The sequence below is a fragment of the Antedon mediterranea genome, chromosome 3 (assembly GCF_964355755.1).
Source record: "Antedon mediterranea chromosome 3, ecAntMedi1.1, whole genome shotgun sequence".
Lineage (NCBI taxonomy): Eukaryota > Metazoa > Echinodermata > Crinoidea > Comatulida > Antedonidae > Antedon > Antedon mediterranea.
Window position 1 is genome coordinate 5,184,994 of NC_092672.1, and position 17,475 is coordinate 5,202,468.

General features: G+C 34.7%; 2 protein-coding genes across 2 annotated transcripts; both read right to left on the bottom strand.

The window, feature by feature from the left end:
* Nucleotides 1–33: 33 nt before the first annotated feature.
* Nucleotides 34–7,172, bottom strand: LOC140043428 (sodium-dependent noradrenaline transporter-like). The gene is made up of 13 exons (XM_072087936.1): nucleotides 6,871–7,172; nucleotides 6,621–6,752; nucleotides 5,323–5,569; nucleotides 4,511–4,649; nucleotides 3,857–3,991; nucleotides 3,333–3,436; nucleotides 3,083–3,207; nucleotides 2,468–2,580; nucleotides 1,872–2,103; nucleotides 1,672–1,772; nucleotides 930–1,100; nucleotides 618–692; nucleotides 34–458 (listed from the first exon to the last, which is right to left on the bottom strand). The coding sequence occupies exons 1-13, from the start codon at nucleotides 7,151–7,153 to the stop codon at nucleotides 435–437; spliced, it is 1,881 nt and encodes a 626-aa protein (XP_071944037.1). The 5' UTR covers nucleotides 7,154–7,172; the 3' UTR covers nucleotides 34–434.
* Nucleotides 7,173–8,252: 1,080 nt separating this feature from the next.
* On the bottom strand, nucleotides 8,253–17,406 carry LOC140044639 (serine/threonine-protein phosphatase 4 catalytic subunit). Its single transcript, XM_072089236.1, has 10 exons — nucleotides 17,302–17,406; nucleotides 16,535–16,614; nucleotides 16,155–16,226; nucleotides 15,485–15,587; nucleotides 15,188–15,289; nucleotides 14,653–14,826; nucleotides 14,225–14,351; nucleotides 13,090–13,279; nucleotides 12,172–12,250; nucleotides 8,253–11,809 (listed from the first exon to the last, which is right to left on the bottom strand). The coding sequence occupies exons 2-10, from the start codon at nucleotides 16,558–16,560 to the stop codon at nucleotides 11,759–11,761; spliced, it is 924 nt and encodes a 307-aa protein (XP_071945337.1). The 5' UTR covers nucleotides 16,561–16,614; nucleotides 17,302–17,406; the 3' UTR covers nucleotides 8,253–11,758.
* Nucleotides 17,407–17,475: the final 69 nt, after the last annotated feature.

A 17,475-nucleotide genomic window follows, 5' to 3' on the forward strand; every position in this document is an offset into this window, starting at 1 on the left:
TCATTACAAAATAAACTATTATTACTAGTACTATTACAACCTATATCTACTTGTTCGCAACTGAGGACGAACAATGATTTCATAACAAACTTATACTACAAACGATAAACTTTTTTACATACGTCGTTTAATAGAAAAAAAAGTGGAAATCTGTATTAAACGGGATAAAAATTACATACGCTTTAAACTTTTATATATATTCAATAATATAAAATTGTTTTTGATAAACATCTTAAAACATTAGGATTATTAAACTAAAATTCATGAAATTAAAATGTAGGCCTCCTAAGCAAAGGTGGGACTTTATTACTGAACTATTTTACAATATGGTACGGGAATATAGAACCTTTTGTGGGTACGATCGACGAAGGTCTCATCGATAAATAATCGAATATAATCGCTATCTTATTATTATTATTATTATTTATTATTCTTTATAAATCCATCCAATGTTGCAGCTAAAATGAACAAAGAAAAAAAAAGACAGTATTTCAAAAATTTAACTAAAACACAATATATAAATCATATACATGCATAATAATATGTCTATAAACGTTTATTAGTTTTATTGTATGAAAAGATTCACAATCAATTATTGTGCAAAAAGTAATCATTACCTTAAATCTTTTGACGTCATTTGTAGCTAAAATGCTCGCATGTTCCTTACATGGACTCATAGCCAAAGCCAGTCTCTGAAATACCAAGAATAAAGTGGAAAGTGTACTGACAAGGTTCCCGTAAAAAATATATCTCCGGTTAAGAGGGGGTGGGGCACATATTTTAAAGGAACAGATACGCTTACGTAGTGATATGCTAAAATATGGTAGTGATATGACATCATCATGTCCATATATGGTCACCAAGTTTACTGGGACAGATACGCTTTTAATACTTCTATGCAAAATTAAGTATAGAGTAGCTATACGCACCTGTCGAATTGAACCCGGAATAACTAAGAATTGGTATATAGCTGTTATGGGTATTGCGATAATTGACGCCATAGCAAAACACAATCCAATCGTATTGGCCCAAGATGGATAGTCATATATGTAGTTAGACTCCAGTGGAGCATATAGTATTATGCTGACTAGGACAATAAACTGAAAGACGAACAGTAAGAAAATTATTGGTTAAAATATAAATTATTAGCGAGTTTGACCCTTAAGGCCAATTTACACCACCGACGAGCGGTAACAGCAATACAAATTTAGAATCTATGTTATTCCTTTTATGACCATTTAATTACACACAACGCCGCGGAGCGGACGGTCGGCTTTCGCTCAGGATAGATACCGGTACAGATTCTACGGGGACAAGCTACGCGGTTTCCCGCTTACAGTTACCGCTCGTCTGGCCTTTACTCCACACAGATGTGACGTACTATGACGAATTTGATCGTAACATGTTCATGTGATATTAAACGCGTCATAATCGTCATCGTCACGGTTACCATGGCTGTAAAGCTTGGTTCCCACTCGGACGCATAGCAATGCAAGAACGTAAGCCGCAACGCAAGGAAGCGAGTTGACCAATCAAAAGCGATGGATTATTCGAGATGTCGCTTGTGATTGATCAATTCGTCCTTTTGTTGCGTCCTAAGAACCAAGCTTAATAACCACCGTACAGCTGTGTGTGAATGTTATCGCAATATTGATAAGACCCAATACTCACCAAAAGAAAAACTGGTGTAACAAATTTCCAAAGAATTTTCCAGAACATTCCCGGACGCACGCCACACATTTCTTCGATGTCATTTGAAAAATATTGCGTTCCTGTACGTAACAACAGAAATTGACAGTATTCTATGAAGCATATTTGTGTGTTTTATATGAATATAAACTTAAAATTGAAGAAGAAAAAACAGCACCAACCATAGATCCATGAAATACCAATAGCTTCGAAGAAGACCGCCACCAACAGAGACGTTCCACCAATGTAGGCATCTTGAATTGTCAGTAAATACATTCCGCCATATGTAACATTTGGTAACGCTAGAAGGAACACGATTATCACTACAATTGCAGTCAACAGTTCCCTCCGTTTGTTAAATAGATGTGGGAATTCGTCAGCAATACCTGTTAATACAGCTTCGAATCCTCCAAACTAAGCAATGGTTTTTAAAAAAAGGGTTCAAGTTTATTACTTAAAAATACAATTTATTAACCTAAATTTTATTCCGAACAAAATAAAGGGTACACGGTATAGTAGTTAAAATGTTTCTATGACATTTTAAAATGAATAATAATGTTCTGAAATAATATTAAGAAGACCGCCCTCTATATCGTCACACAATTTTTGGTTTCTTTGACTTTGTCTTTTGTCAGCCAAATGTATGTTATCAACGATTCGGTTTTCATTTAAAACATTTTATTAAATAATACATTAAAAGTGATGAGGTCTGGAGATTATTATTTTAAATTATAATTTTGGTTAAGAAATGTAAAAATAATCCTTCCAGTAGGCCTACCTGACTGTCAAGCCCAAGCGTGATAAGCATCAGAAAGAAAATGATGGCCCACCCTGTAGAGCCTGGTAGTGTGGAAATAGCTTGCGGGTAGACGACAAATACAAGGCCTGGTCCTGACATTACACAAACAAAACATGTATACATTTATTATAAATATAAGCATAGGCAGTTGTGTAAACATCTGTACATTTACTAACTAAACTATTAATTATTGTTAGAAATTTAAAATGAGCATCATAGTTTGGTAATTGAATGAAAAACTAGCCAACGTCAATTTCAAGAGGTGCTGTGTTTCTTTAGTGTAGTATAGTGAAGACAATTAGTTCCCACATCTAGTTTAGGTTCTAGACGGCGATTATTGGTAAAAGATTTGCACACATGGCGTGCAATACGTATACTTGAGCTCGATTTCTGTCAGACAATGTTTTTTTGGTGAAAATTAACGTTTTCTTTTGTCTTTTTATAAGTAAAATAATTTGTTTTTGCTGATTTTTTTTTCTACAGAAGTGAATAACTTTATTAAATCTGCAAAATGGCCTATTAAAAGTCTGATTTTATTAATCTTTATTTTTCGGGTTTTTGGACGATAATACATCTTTAAGCAAATTAATTTACCGTCCGTAGCCACTTTTTCGATTGGTTTATGCTGTGTTACAGACATGTAACCAAGAAAAGAGAAAATCACAAAGCCAGCGAAGAAGCTTGTCAAGCTGTTAGCAATAGACGTCCGTAACATATCTCTGAAAACAGCAATATAAAAATACATAAATAATAAATATTAATATTTTGTTACCTTTGACCCTTTTTATTAAGGAAAAATGAATTAAACTTTGAACTTTAAAATACAAATGAAAAATGTGTTTACCTGTAGCAGTTGTTTCTAAATCGGTTATAGCTAGCAAATGCTATATGAACACCAAACCCTGCCCCCAGAGAATAAAACATTTGAGTTGCCGCATCAATCCAAACCTAGCCAAAACAAATAATAAATAAAAATATTGAATCGAAAAGACTAAATCGACATAACATACTCTTTGAGCAGAAGTGACAAGCATGAGGTTTGAAGACTTTGGACACATTTTACCAGTGTTTTCGATAGCAGGACAATTCGAAAATTGATCCGGCAAGCAACATCGCCCTTATTATGTAACATGTATACAACAAGAAAGCTAGTTAATCGGTGAAATCATGCACTGTTCCATAATAAGTATGGACTTTCGACTTAGGACATAGGAACATCATGATCATTCTATTCGTTAAAATTGGGACGTACGTCCTAATTCCATTCCTCGACACATATTTTGTGAATTCTGGGACCGCACTTGACGATCAACAAGAAAAATCAATGCGTAGGTCAAGTCTTCGCAAATTGAAAAAGCCTCTAAATACCTGGGATGTTTTCAGCGTCGCAAAGTCTGGCGTCAGATAGAATTTGATTCCGTCGGCTGCACCAGGTAGTGTGATCCCACGAAGAAACAAAATGCCTAGTACAATGTATGGCAGCGTGGCTGTAATCCATACTACCTATAAAAACGCATTAGTTGGATTATATTAAATTCTGTAAATTGTAAAAGTATTATTATGATGTTATTAAATGAGACGTATACATGCAGTTTATACCGATATCACTGCTCCTTAAGCTTGGTTTTCACTAGAACGTAGTCGCAACGCAAGTGAGTTGACCAATGGCAATCGACAGTTTGAATATTTCATCGCTTGTGATTGGTCAAATCACTTAAGCTTGGTTCCCACTAGAACGTAACGCAAGGACGTAAACGCAACGCAAGCGTTTTAACCAATGACAAGCGAAGTTATAGCAGCGAATAAGCCATCGCTTGTGATTGGTCAATTCACTTGCGTTGCGTTACGTCCTTGTGTTGCGTCGCTAGTGGGAACCACGCTTTACGTTGCGTTACGTCCTTGCGTTGCGTTTCTAGTGAGAACCAAGCTTTATACATGTGTATTTATAATGTTTTGCTAACATCCGTTTGTCACCCCATCTGCCTTTGTGACGTAATTACTTTAGTACAACTATATTCTCACCTTTCCAGACGTCTTTACTCCTTTCCAAAGCGAGAAATAATCGATAAATATGACAAATAGAAGACATAAGCAGAGATCCCATTTGATGCCACCGAGATCCTCCAACCCGGAACTGTGCTGAACTCCTAACACTTTTCGACTGAAGAATCAATGGTAACTTCATTATTACATAGAAATAAAATGGTAATGTGTTGGATGGAAAGATATTTTTTTTAATTTTAACAAAAATTCACTGTTCTGTACACGTTTTGTTAAAATAGAACAGTCAATCTTTTAACGCATGCAATATTCTCCCAATTTAACTAAAAACATTCATTACTATACAGTATAAACAACTATGATCTGAGCTCGTCACCAACTCTAGTGAGATCGAATCGACATAGGTGATCCGCGCATAGGCCCAAGTAACGTAAAACTAAACGTAAAGCGTGGTTCCCACTAGCGACGCAACACAAGGACGTAACGCAACGCAAGTGAATTGACCAATCACAAGCGATGGCTTATTCGCTTGTGATTGCTAACTGTCTATAAAGCTTGGTTCCCACTAGAACATAACGCAAGGACGTAAACGCAACGCAAGCGTTTTAACCAATGACAAGCGAAGTTATAGACAGTTAGCAATCACAAGCGAATAAGCCATCGCTTGTGATTGGTCAATTCACTTGCGTTGCGTTACGTCGTTGTGTTGCGTCGCTAGTGGGAACCACGCTTAACTTCGCTTGTCATTGGTTAAAACGCTTGCGTTGCGTTTACGTCCTTGCGTTACGTTCTAGTGGGAACCAAGCTTAAGTATGAAATTGTTGCATACTTACAAGTAGAATTCTTCCGCTGGTGACACACCATTCGTAGAATTGACCGTAACATTGGCACCGTCAACGTACGCTATAGTATCATTACTATCGGTTTCATAACAAAATTCTGTATTCCATTCGTGACCACATGTTAGCCAGGGTAAATTTAGTGTGAACGATGAAAACAGGTAATACACGGACCAGGCAATGAGAACGTTATAATATAAAGCTACCAGAAATGCTATAATCACAACAGCAACACCCGTTCCTGAAAAGAAGTTTAAAAAAATTGTACAAAACCAAGTATTACCCCATTGTATTTGTATGAACAGTGGCGTAAGGCAGAGGCCTGACGCCCTTGGTTTAAGAAACCTGAGTAGCCATCCAAGTTTTTAGCCTTTTCCGCATATTTTAATGCCTGTTTTTCCCTCTGGGCACTGCTCAGGGTCCCCATAAACTCCCATGGGTTTAGCTAGTGAGCGCTCATAGTCGTTACGTTACGTTATGCTTCACTCATAAAATATAGATGCATATATTATGCAATTGTGTAATATGTATGTATATAAGAAATGATTTTTTTTTTAATTTTGTATCTATTATGTTGTGTTTATTGTTTTATGTTTTATGTGTAAAAGGGTCCTGCGAAAACAGAAGTGTAAACTTCTCTATGCAGGATCCTTGCCATCATTTATGCTATGAAACTGTATTTATATAAACGATGAGTAAATAAATGTGAATTGAATTGAATGAAATGAATGTGTATTAATAAGATTTCGGCTTACACTATGTTAATATAAATAGTTCAACTTACGGTATAAGTTGCCATTTTGCCAATTTAAGTCTATAATTAGCATCACTAGTATTTTGAACGGTAATGTCGGCACGTACACGGTGACGATATGTTTAAAGAAATATTAAGGAGATCAACTTATGCCTTGAATCGGCACACGGATGGGTGGACCTCTGTTACGTTGTTAACTTGTGGCTGCACTGACATGACGTGACCCTTAAGCGTGGTTCTCACTAGCGACGCAACACAGGACATAACGCAACGCAAGTGAATTGACCAATCACAAGCGATGGCTTATTCGCTTGTCATTGCTAACTGTCTATAACTTCGCTTGTCATTGGTTAAAACTCTTGCGTTGCGTTTACGTCCTTGCGTTACGTTCTAGTGGGAACCAAGCTTTAGTGGAGAAGCATGTGGTTAAGTGTAACATCTGAGTCCACAGCGCATAGAGACTAGTATTATGCGCTATACAAATTTAAAACAATTAATGCGACAACTTACAGACGTACATGTGATGTAATTGATTTACCTTTGAACAGAGGGCAGATCTTCCAAACGGTAATGGCACCACACCGATGAAACTGTCCCAATACTAGCTCCATGTACAAGAGAGGCATTCCACCGAGAACCAGAAACAAAACGTATGGTATAAGAAAAGCTCCTGTAAAAGCAGATAAGTAAACGATCAGTTTTTACTTAAGCACTTCTTAAGCAAAAAACGATTGGTTAAAATGCAGGTTTGAATAAACGAGAATGTCTAACACTCAATTAAGACTTACCTCCTCCGTTTCGATAACATAAATACGGGAATCTCCAAACGTTAGCAAGATCAACTGCATATCCAATAACAGAAAGTATAAAGTCGAGTTTCTTGTCCCAGACATCTCTTTCTTCTACGTCATCAAGACTATCCACACGGCGAGCAATTTTCGTTTCCGTTTTCCCAGTATCTTTAGCCATAGTTACCAACGTTTCTTTCGTCTCATCTGGCTTGATGGCATCTGGATCTGGAGAAGCTAGCATACGCTTCCATCCAACGTCAATAAACTCAATGTTCTCCATGTTTAAAGATTGCTTCAAAAGAAAACTCTAAAATTAAAACAAAAAAGAAGTTTGGACAAAGAAAGAGAAATTGTAAAACATGTATACTTTCTAATAACTCAATTAAGTTACCGTCACATGTGATACGATGTGTAGGCCAACACTGTATTACATTGTATATTATAGACAGTACCGATAATCTTCTATGTTGTACGTTACCTGAGAGATTCGCCGTTATATAATAATGAATGTACTTTTTCAAAGTTATTTCCAGGGCAAGGCCTTTATCCAATATATATATAGTATAGTTAGTATAGTAGAACTAGTAGAATGAGCTACGATTTTATAAAATCATCCAAGAGTTTTAAACGATCGAGTCAAAAAAACATTGAATTCTATCCAAATCGTGCCAATACATCCATATTTAAAGCACGGCCCTAATTAGTATGCATACACTGGGAGGGAATTATATACTGAGAAATAGTGATTTACGACTAAGGATGTGGATTAAATGAAAAGGAATACAGAGTAGCTGGGGAGAACAGGAAGAATTAAATAACGTACTCCGGGAATTAACATCTGGAGTAGGAGAAATTGTGAGTAGAAAAAGGGTGGTTGACCTAATGGTCAGCAGAGTGTTATCAAACTTACCTCACCAACGTTTACTTCGTCCTGAATGTGGTCAAACAGTCCAGTGTGGTCAGTGATAATTAAATGATTATTTAACATTATTTTAATATTCTGTCAAAAACACTCAAACGGGCACTCAAATGTAGCAGAGCGCGTGATTGCCGTATCTGTTACTGACACTAGTCGATCGATAGCGCGGTCTGTTTCTGATGTCCAATATTAAAAAATTGATTATATATCATTGATCTAAACGAACTATCGTCCAATGCCGTTATGGCGATTTTTTGTCAGTTTAAACAAAAATTAATAAGGCCTACCCAATAACTATATTCTAAGAGAGTGTGACGTTTTCTACACAATATTAAAAACATCAGGGTATTTAAAACCCTTTAAAACTTAATTTCATATTAGATTTCTAGCCTCTGATTTTATTAGTTAAACCCTTAAGTATCGGTAACACAATAACACACTGACAATTGTTCTCTTTTTTTCATAACAATTTATATATTTTTTTAATAGAAAAACTGAACAATAGCTTGTAATGTAATGGACAAATATATAGAGTTCGCATGACCGTAGTTGACTGTCTACTAGCAGAGGTTAATACACATTGAAGGACAAAATACTAAAATGTAAATAAAACACAAAATGATGACGCGCAATACAAAATGATGATTGGTTTATGGTGCAAACAGGGATATGTAAAAAGACTCCCTGGTGCAACTGACCGCAGGTAAACAGAAGTATTGACTTTTTTCTCAATTGTACACAACGCTATGTTGACCTATATTATAAAGATGACTTTATTGAAAACAATCACTATAAAAACAAATACTGTGATTCGAGACTATAAAACATGTAGAATGGTATTTAAACATACACTGTTCAGTAGGCTAGTTATTTCTAAATACTGCGATAAGGACAAACTTGATGTATTTACGAAAGAAAATTCGTATGTGGAAATACTTTATTCGATTCTCGTGGCTGTACATAATGTATACAGTATCAAATACGTATCACATGTTACGCCTGTCATAAACTTAACCCATAATACATGCGTCACTTGCGATACATATGTGACACTGTATTAAGTGATATGCCTATATCCTGTGGACATACAGTAGGCCTACATAGAATCGAAATATTGTATTGTAGCATTAATGTAATTGGAATCATGGATATAAAAACATGTATAACGTGAAAGATGATGTTTAAAAAACACAGATTTGGGAATTAATAAAATGTTGACAATTATGGATTTACATTTTAGATTATTAATAATAATTAAAGACGGATGTTATAATAGGAATGTATTCAAATTGAATGATTTAAGATTACATATGCACATAAAACAATATTTCAAGACGTTATTTTCACTTGTTTCAATTTTAAATGTAGTTTTCTCGTGCCGTATACTGGAGAAAAAAGAAGTTGATATAATGAACTAGAGCTTAGGTTCTGTCTTGACTATCAACCTAGTTTGACAAAAAAGTGCGATGTGCAAAAATATGGTAGTGATACGACGTCATCGTGTCCATATATGGGCACATCACATTTTTTGTCACATAAAGTTTGTAATAGTGTAGACAGCTTTCCTTTGTGAAAGTTTGAACTTGGTTCCCATTTCGACGCAACGCAATGACGTAGGCGCAACGCAAGTGAGTTGACCAATCGTAAGCGATAGTTCGAGTGATCCATTGCGTTGTGATTGGTCAAATTACTTTCATTGAGCTCTACGTCCTTGTCCTAGTGAGAACAAAGCTTTAAACGTGCCTAATTTCAAAATTCTCTGCTAATATTTTCTACAAAGCGAACAACGGCTGGCTCTACTGTTTAAAAGAAATTCTAATTAATTTGGTGTTCCAAAAATGACGAACCAAACGTCAAAAGAAAACAAATATGCGTATGATATTACATGTGTGTAAATACTTAAAATATTTTTAAAATACTCAATACATATTTAAAAATCAACAACAATGTTTTAAACGGATGACAAATAGTAATCTCAGAATGTTATTAAAAAGATTACCTAGACAAGTAACGCTATGATTTTAAACAAAATGAAAATGTGTTTATTTAATAATTACTGTGGTAATATCCTTACTCTCTATGCTCATTTCTGGTTCACACTAAAAATATGCACAGTTTCATGTTTCCTATACGTGAAATTGATTTAGTGTGAACCACACTATAGTCCTTTTGTAATAAATTTACTAACAAATAAATCGTATTGTTCATACTGTATGTAACATGTAATACAACAGATTTGGACAATAAAGAATACACAGCTCAGAAATTGGAGTAAAACCGGAACTATCGCAACACAGGGTTGTGAGCATGTGCAGAAGCTTGTTCACTTTCATAGTCTAGGTTTCACATAACAACGCAATGAAAAGCACACTACAGTAACTAATAAGTGACCAGTGATAAAAAGTGAAATTATGAATTAAAGTACAGTGTGAATCAAAAATACAATAATCACTGTGAAAGAGTTTTAACCAAAGATTGTTTCCTGGTACTCATAAAATCAAATAAGTTCTTCTGACAATTCAAGCTACACTTTCTCTATCAACTTCAAATTAATGAACTTAAATGTTTTGTCAGACCAGCTGTGTGTACCGAGTTATATAACAAATAGTACATTTTTATATAAAAAAATAGCGATTGATTGTTATAATGAAATTCTTACTAAACTCCAACATGGATAGTTACAGTTAGTCCAATATATGGCTTGCACAAATGACAAAACAATATTAACAGCACTGTTATAATGACACTACCAAGTTAATTCAACATAGCCCGTTCTAGTATGAATTCGGAATATAGTATTCTCAAGCAAACACAGACTTTCAAAAACTTGGTGGATTATTTCTTCTACATATACGTCTACACTACTTAAAACAATGGTAATACAGAATGGACATTGTAATATATTTAAAGTTACGGAGACTTCAAAACCAAACAGACGAAACTTTGTTCCCAACCCTAAATCCATGAGTGCCACGCCCCACAATCCACCCACCCCACCCTTGACCTCCAGTTAAACTACATCGGTACCTTCATTCAATCATACAAGAAATAATGAACACACACATTAAAAACAATTTTACAAAATGCCACTATCTTATTGTACTCAAATTTAAAAATTGGAAACAGGTGGAACCATTTGAACGTACTTTAAGAGATCAACACACCCCTTAAATCAAAATGGTACAATCCAATTACAATCTATTTCACAGCTGTACTATATATCATAAGGTAAGCACATCAATAATTTACTTCTATGCCTTATTTAGATTTTATCTTTTGCATAGACTTTTAAAAGCACATGTTTAATGTGCAACCAGAATTTGAATCTACCCGTTTTAGATTACTTTCTATAAAACATTTTTGTCAAATCTAGATTTTTTTCTTTTTGGACATTTGTAAAGACTTTTGATGATAAATTTAAACGGAATTATTCAATATATATCTAGATACAGTAGTAGATCCCCTATCCTTTGGGATACCCTATTCAGGGGGAACCCCTACTAAGGAGGCACACAATGGGGAATATATGTGATGTTGGCAAACCCTATTAAAGGGGCGACGTTTTCCTGTTAAGGGGACACTGTTTTATGTCCCTTAATAGTGGATCTACTGTGATTTCAAATTCTCAATAATAATTTCTTATAAATTTAAATATCATGCTTTCTCAATAATGTGCGAGTGAGTGAAAATTCAGAACTATATCTCTCTACGCCGGTCACAAATTCATTCTACAAATTAATCAAGAATCAAGATATAAAAAACTCTCAATAGAAATCGGTAATCAACAATTAGCTTCACAATAAAACTATTTCTTAAAATTTATCCGATGGAAACTTCCTTTATATTGCCTTGTCCTGGAAGATTTTGGTTGAGTGTTTTTTTTATTTTTGATGGAGTTACAAATCCCTTGGAAATTGGTAATTATTAAAATATTTACAGATGGTATCAAATTGAATATTACCAACATCACAGAAAGTAGTCTGGTTGTGGTTTCTTGGCTGGAATACCTCTTGATTCCTGTAATAAAAAAAAGAGAGAAAATATATCTAAATATTATTCTACGTTGTGGCTATGTTTAATCGTTGTACGACGATGTATTAAGAGAAGATGTCAAAATTGGTATTGATGGGTTTTAAACCATAGCATAAACTTGCCTGAGCCTTTGGCCTGCTTATGGCAGTGTGATGTTACATTCTTTTAGTTATTTATGGCGCAACAACATCATGGCGCAATGCACTTTAAAAAACCTAGTACATCTTTCGAGACTAGTAGGGGGTTAGCACAGTGTATTATTCACACACATCCACTGTCTTAAGTAGGCCTTCTAGTACAACAATGAAGATAGCAAGGAGTGGAAATCATATAAGGATAAGTCATACCTGTGGGGCTGCTTCAAATATCGTAAAGTCTTTTTGTAAATGTTCATCAAGTTCCAAAATGGCTGCAACATTACCACATCTGTACAATTTAATAAAGAAAAAAAAATATTTTTGAAAGATCTTTATTCACGGGATACTTCTACTAAGGGACACCATGAAGCAAACGAGGAGAAATACGTCTTAACAATAATAATAACTGATTTTTATTGCTAACAAAAAAACAACATAAACATATCATTGGTGATAAGATTTAGTTAAAAGAAACTAATCACAACTTAACACCAACTTTCATAAGAAATAGTATAACTAAAGCGTGGTTCCCACTAGCGACGCAATGCAAGGACGTAATGCAACGCAAGTGAATTGACCAATCACAAACGATGGCTTATTCGCTTGTGATTGCTAACTGTCTATAACTTCGCTTGTCATTGGTTAAAACGCTTGCGTTGCGTTTACGTCCTTGCGTTACGTTCTAGTGGGAACCACGCTTAAGAAATATGCCATATGTTGAAATAATTAATTTAACGTATTTAAAATGAAGAAAAAGAAGATAAATGTAAAGCTTTAAGTTACGATAACTATAAATAAATATCAAATAATAAAAATAAAAAATGTGGTAACAATAAAGCCAAACACTATTTTAGTTGAACCATCTATTGGGTCTTGAAAGTAGCCAGCTTAATCTAATGAGCAAAGGCTCACGTTTGTAATCTATACAAAAGACATTCATTCATATATCCATTCCAAATACTGTATACTGTCTTCAAATCCTAACTACAAATTTTTCTAAAAATTATTGCTCTGCCACTTAGTATGTTTATCTGTAACTAATTGCCCACTATTGGGTTAAATTTGCCATTGGATTTTTCGGGCAACAAACCAAAAAAAGAATTATTCAAACAATATTTCATACGTTACCTATAACAATAGTTTGGCGCGGACCAGACCGTTAACACTGTTTCATTGAAGTGCCATTTATAGCCCTCCATGACAAGTTGATGTGCTCTACATATCATTTCAACATCGTTGGTCTCATTAAATAGTTGTACCACATCACTGCCAAACAAATAGCCAGCACCTCTAGGACTCACTCCCCATCCCTGTGTATCTAAAGCAATTAGAAGCAGTACGTTAACTACACATTAGGGAGGTTTCACAATCTTACGAATACGATAACGAAAACACACGCACACGTATTCGTTTTTCGTAAGCCAGTAAAAATCTGTTTCGTATGGCAACGAAATATTGAGGGCGCCGTCCAAAATATGACAGCGGTAAATTTGAGCGAAGGGCAGGTACGTGTTGCTTGGCTGCCTAGGCCTAGCGTAACATCAAAGTGAGTGAGGACTTTAAAAACTGATATTTATCAAAATTGACCTAGCATTTTAGTAAATTACTTTCAATAAATCTATTATTATATTATAATCATGAATAATTCCTGATTGAAATGCAAAATGTGCAAATAGATAAAAAAACTACACTCGTTTTGTAGTTACGAATATGACTGATGATGATATTCGTCAACACGAAAACGCTTACGAATATGAAATGGGGATCAGCTCAAAAGTTTTACAAATGTGTGACGTATCGTTTTTGTTATCGTATTCGTAAGGTTGAGAAACCTTCCTATTATATTATCATTACAAAATTACATTTACTTGTGAAATATTGAAGTCATTTCTGATTTCAGTCATTTGAGGTCACAGGTGTTGACTGAAATGTTTTCTCCGAGTGTTGGTGCCTTATGGCAACGGAGGTCTGTAATATGATGGCGCTAGTTCATTTGAATACCACCTGGGTATATATGAGGCACGTACAATAATGCTCTCTCACTTAGCAACATACAACATCCATCTATTCATTATAAGGTCCTCCGACTGTATTAGCCACTCCTTTACAAACTTAAAATGTATATGTTGTTTTAAATATTGCCAAAACCAATAAAATAAATAAAATCCATAAACTAAACACACTCTCTGCAACCCATTTGGTTAAATGCAAATATCTTGCATTGTGGGAGATGTATGCGATTGAATATAGACTGTGTTCTCACCTTCTGGATCTGACCAGAGAAGGTCGCACATGGGGCCGTCGTGAGGTACCTCTTGTTTGCGATCTATGATTCGTATTTGGTCCAATGTGTTGATAGATGGTGAAAGGCCACCATGAACACAGAAAATCTGCGAAAAAAAAAATTTTCATTATTTACTCAATTTGTTAATTTAAGGGTCTTTCACACCTGTTCCGGCACGGTTCCGGTCCAAAAGGGAAAAACAAATCAAACATCAATGTTTTATTTTAACGACGCTCCATGGAGCTTTGCGCCAAACGATATGCGCAGCCATGTAAAAACGAAACATTGAAACTGATTTGATTTGCTGGCGCACACCCTTGCCGGGACAGGTGAGAAAAAGCCGTACCATTAATTAGAAGTACCATTAATGAATATTACTTTATGTTGAAAATTTTAAAACACTGTACCTTTCCATCTATAATTGCTGACAGGCTAAGGTAATCAAAGATTTCTGTGCAGTAACGCCATACTGTTATGGATCCGTACTTGCGAAGACATTCATCGTAGAATCCGTATACTTGCGTGATTTGTCGACTCTCATGATTACCTCTAATCAGCGTTATTCTGTCGGGATATCTTACCTATAAACATAATAAATTAGACAAAGCAATAGGTTTGTTAAATTTGTATGGCTTTTATGCATTATATGTATGGTAGGTATAAATTATTTAAATATTAAGCAACAATTGATTGGTATATATCTATCAGAACAGAGAAATAAATAGGCTTTAATAAAGAATAAACAAAACAGTCTTAAGCTTTGTCTACACTATCAATCTTTATGTGACAACAAAATGTGATGTGCCCATATATGGATATGATGATGTCATATCACTACCATATCTAGACATACCATACTTGTTTTTGTTAAACTAGTTTGATAGTGTAGACAGAGCTAATACATTCTTTAAATAAAAAGCATGATTAAAAAATTGGACATACCTTAAGTGCTAATAACAATAAAAACGTCTCTACGCTGTAAAATCCTCTGTCTACAAAATCCCCTAAAAATAGATAGTTAGTGTCCGGAACATCTCCTCCAACCTTTGATTTAAATAAAAAAGAAAATAAATTAACATGTTATTCAAAAGTTATTAAAATGTGTAGTTTCAGAATGTTTTTGCTAGCACATGCAAGTTAAAAAAACAGCAACTGTAACTAACAGCTAAATAAATTTAAATCAAGCATGCTATAATTATAGACAATTCTATAACAGCATGGTTACATTATACAACATACCTTAAATAACTCTTTGAGATCATAAAACTGTCCATGTATATCGCCACAGACTGTGACCGGTGAATCAACTCTTTGTACATTACCTTCTTCTACTAATATTTCCCTGAGGACGAAATTAAATAAAATCTTTGATTACCAAGAATTACCGAAAAACATGAATAAATCTTTCAATCATTGAATATAAATGTCAGGTGTCATCCTTAAGTAGTTTTCTCGCTGGCCTGAATTCACTGTTGCTGTACAGTTTTTTTTTTATAAAAAAACAAATATTAAGGATTGTATACATTACTGTAAGTACCTTATCATAAAAGTTTCTGTGAAATGGGCCAGTTACAATACTACAGTAGGAGTTTTTACAGGCCTGTCATGAGATTTACTGGCCATTGGTCAGTGAACATGCACTACTGTAGGGTGGGTTGATGAACAGTACGATTTCTAAAAAATACTATACAGTCAACACTCCAAATACCGGACACCTTTGTGCTGGCCAACTATGTCAGGTTTTCCAGAAAGTCTGGTATTCAGAATGTGCTTTTATTGGTAAAGAGGAATTTGGGACCTTTTGGATCTCAAGAAAAATCATTGGAGAGTTTCCGGTTTTCAGAGAGTCCGATGTTTGGAGACTGTATATACTGTATCAATAATAGGAATTTTTAATATCTTTTCTTACCTGGCTTTGGCACATAATGCCTTGACTTCACTTTCTTTAATAATTTCACATCTTCTTAGCTGCTCTATTTGTCTGCAGAATGCAAAAGAAAGTTAAAACTCACACTTTGCTATTTTTTATTTTTTTTGTACTATATAATATTTGTTCTATTTTGTTAGGGTTGCATATTTAGGGTTTCATGCTTATTTTGTATACCATTCCATGATCATGTTATTGTATTTGTACTGTACTGTATATGTTTTTATTTTGATTATGGAATAAAAATGTTGATGATTGAAGTGGTGAAAGAGGAGGTTAAATATATTATTAGTTGGCACTACTAAAATGTGTATTTTGAAAACTCTTTTCAATTCATCTTTTCTTCCTAGATAGATGCTTACCTGTCTAGGTCACTGCAGTCGGTCATTGTTAAGCACACAGCAGTAGTTAAAAGTCAATATACCCAGCTTTGCTATTGTGTCTGAGGGAGAAAAAAAAGATCAAAATATGGTAATGATATACTAAGTACGTCAATAAGTGTATTCATTTCTATCAATGGTAAATAATACAAAGCAATACAATAGAATATAAAATGAAAATTAAACTATTGTTTTATTCTTGTCAGCACGGTAATCAAAGTTTTGTTGTGGAATTTTGGTCAACTTTCATCAATAGATTTAATAAAATTAAAAAAAAAAACACATAGCAGCATGGAAATCTAAGATAGATACAATAGTATATATATAGACATATCTACAGTACTAGCTAGGCCTACTTACTACTTTAGTAAGCCCTAACTAAAAAAGATTTTAGAAAAACGTTAAGATTAAAGACATGTTTTTGAAAAAATATAACGGAAGGAAAATGAAAATATTTTCACTGTCAACCTTCAGCACCGTTTCCCCTTAAAAGAAAGATTTAAAAGACAATTTTCGTACTAGGCCTAGCCATCTATGGAACACCCATCTATGCTAGGCCTAGTAATAGGCAGGTTACTCACTGCGTTCAACCCCCGGCGGCATTGCCATTGAAACAACGGTACCGGCGATGGCGGGTAGGCCTGGCCTAGGCCTAGGCTAGGCTTTCTAGACTATTTCTAATCTAAAATAGAACATAACATACGACGTGAGACAGCTTAGAATAAACAGGAAACAACAATTATACTTACTAAATTAATTTGAATTCACGCGTTGGTGTAACAACATGAAATTTAATCAATTTCGAATAAAGCTAGGCTAGGCCTCCTCGGAAAGAAAATTACGACACAGCTAGCGGCACTCTCTGAACGACTTCTTACGTCACTTGTTTGCGTGTAGTAGCCTTCACTGTACTGTCGCTATAT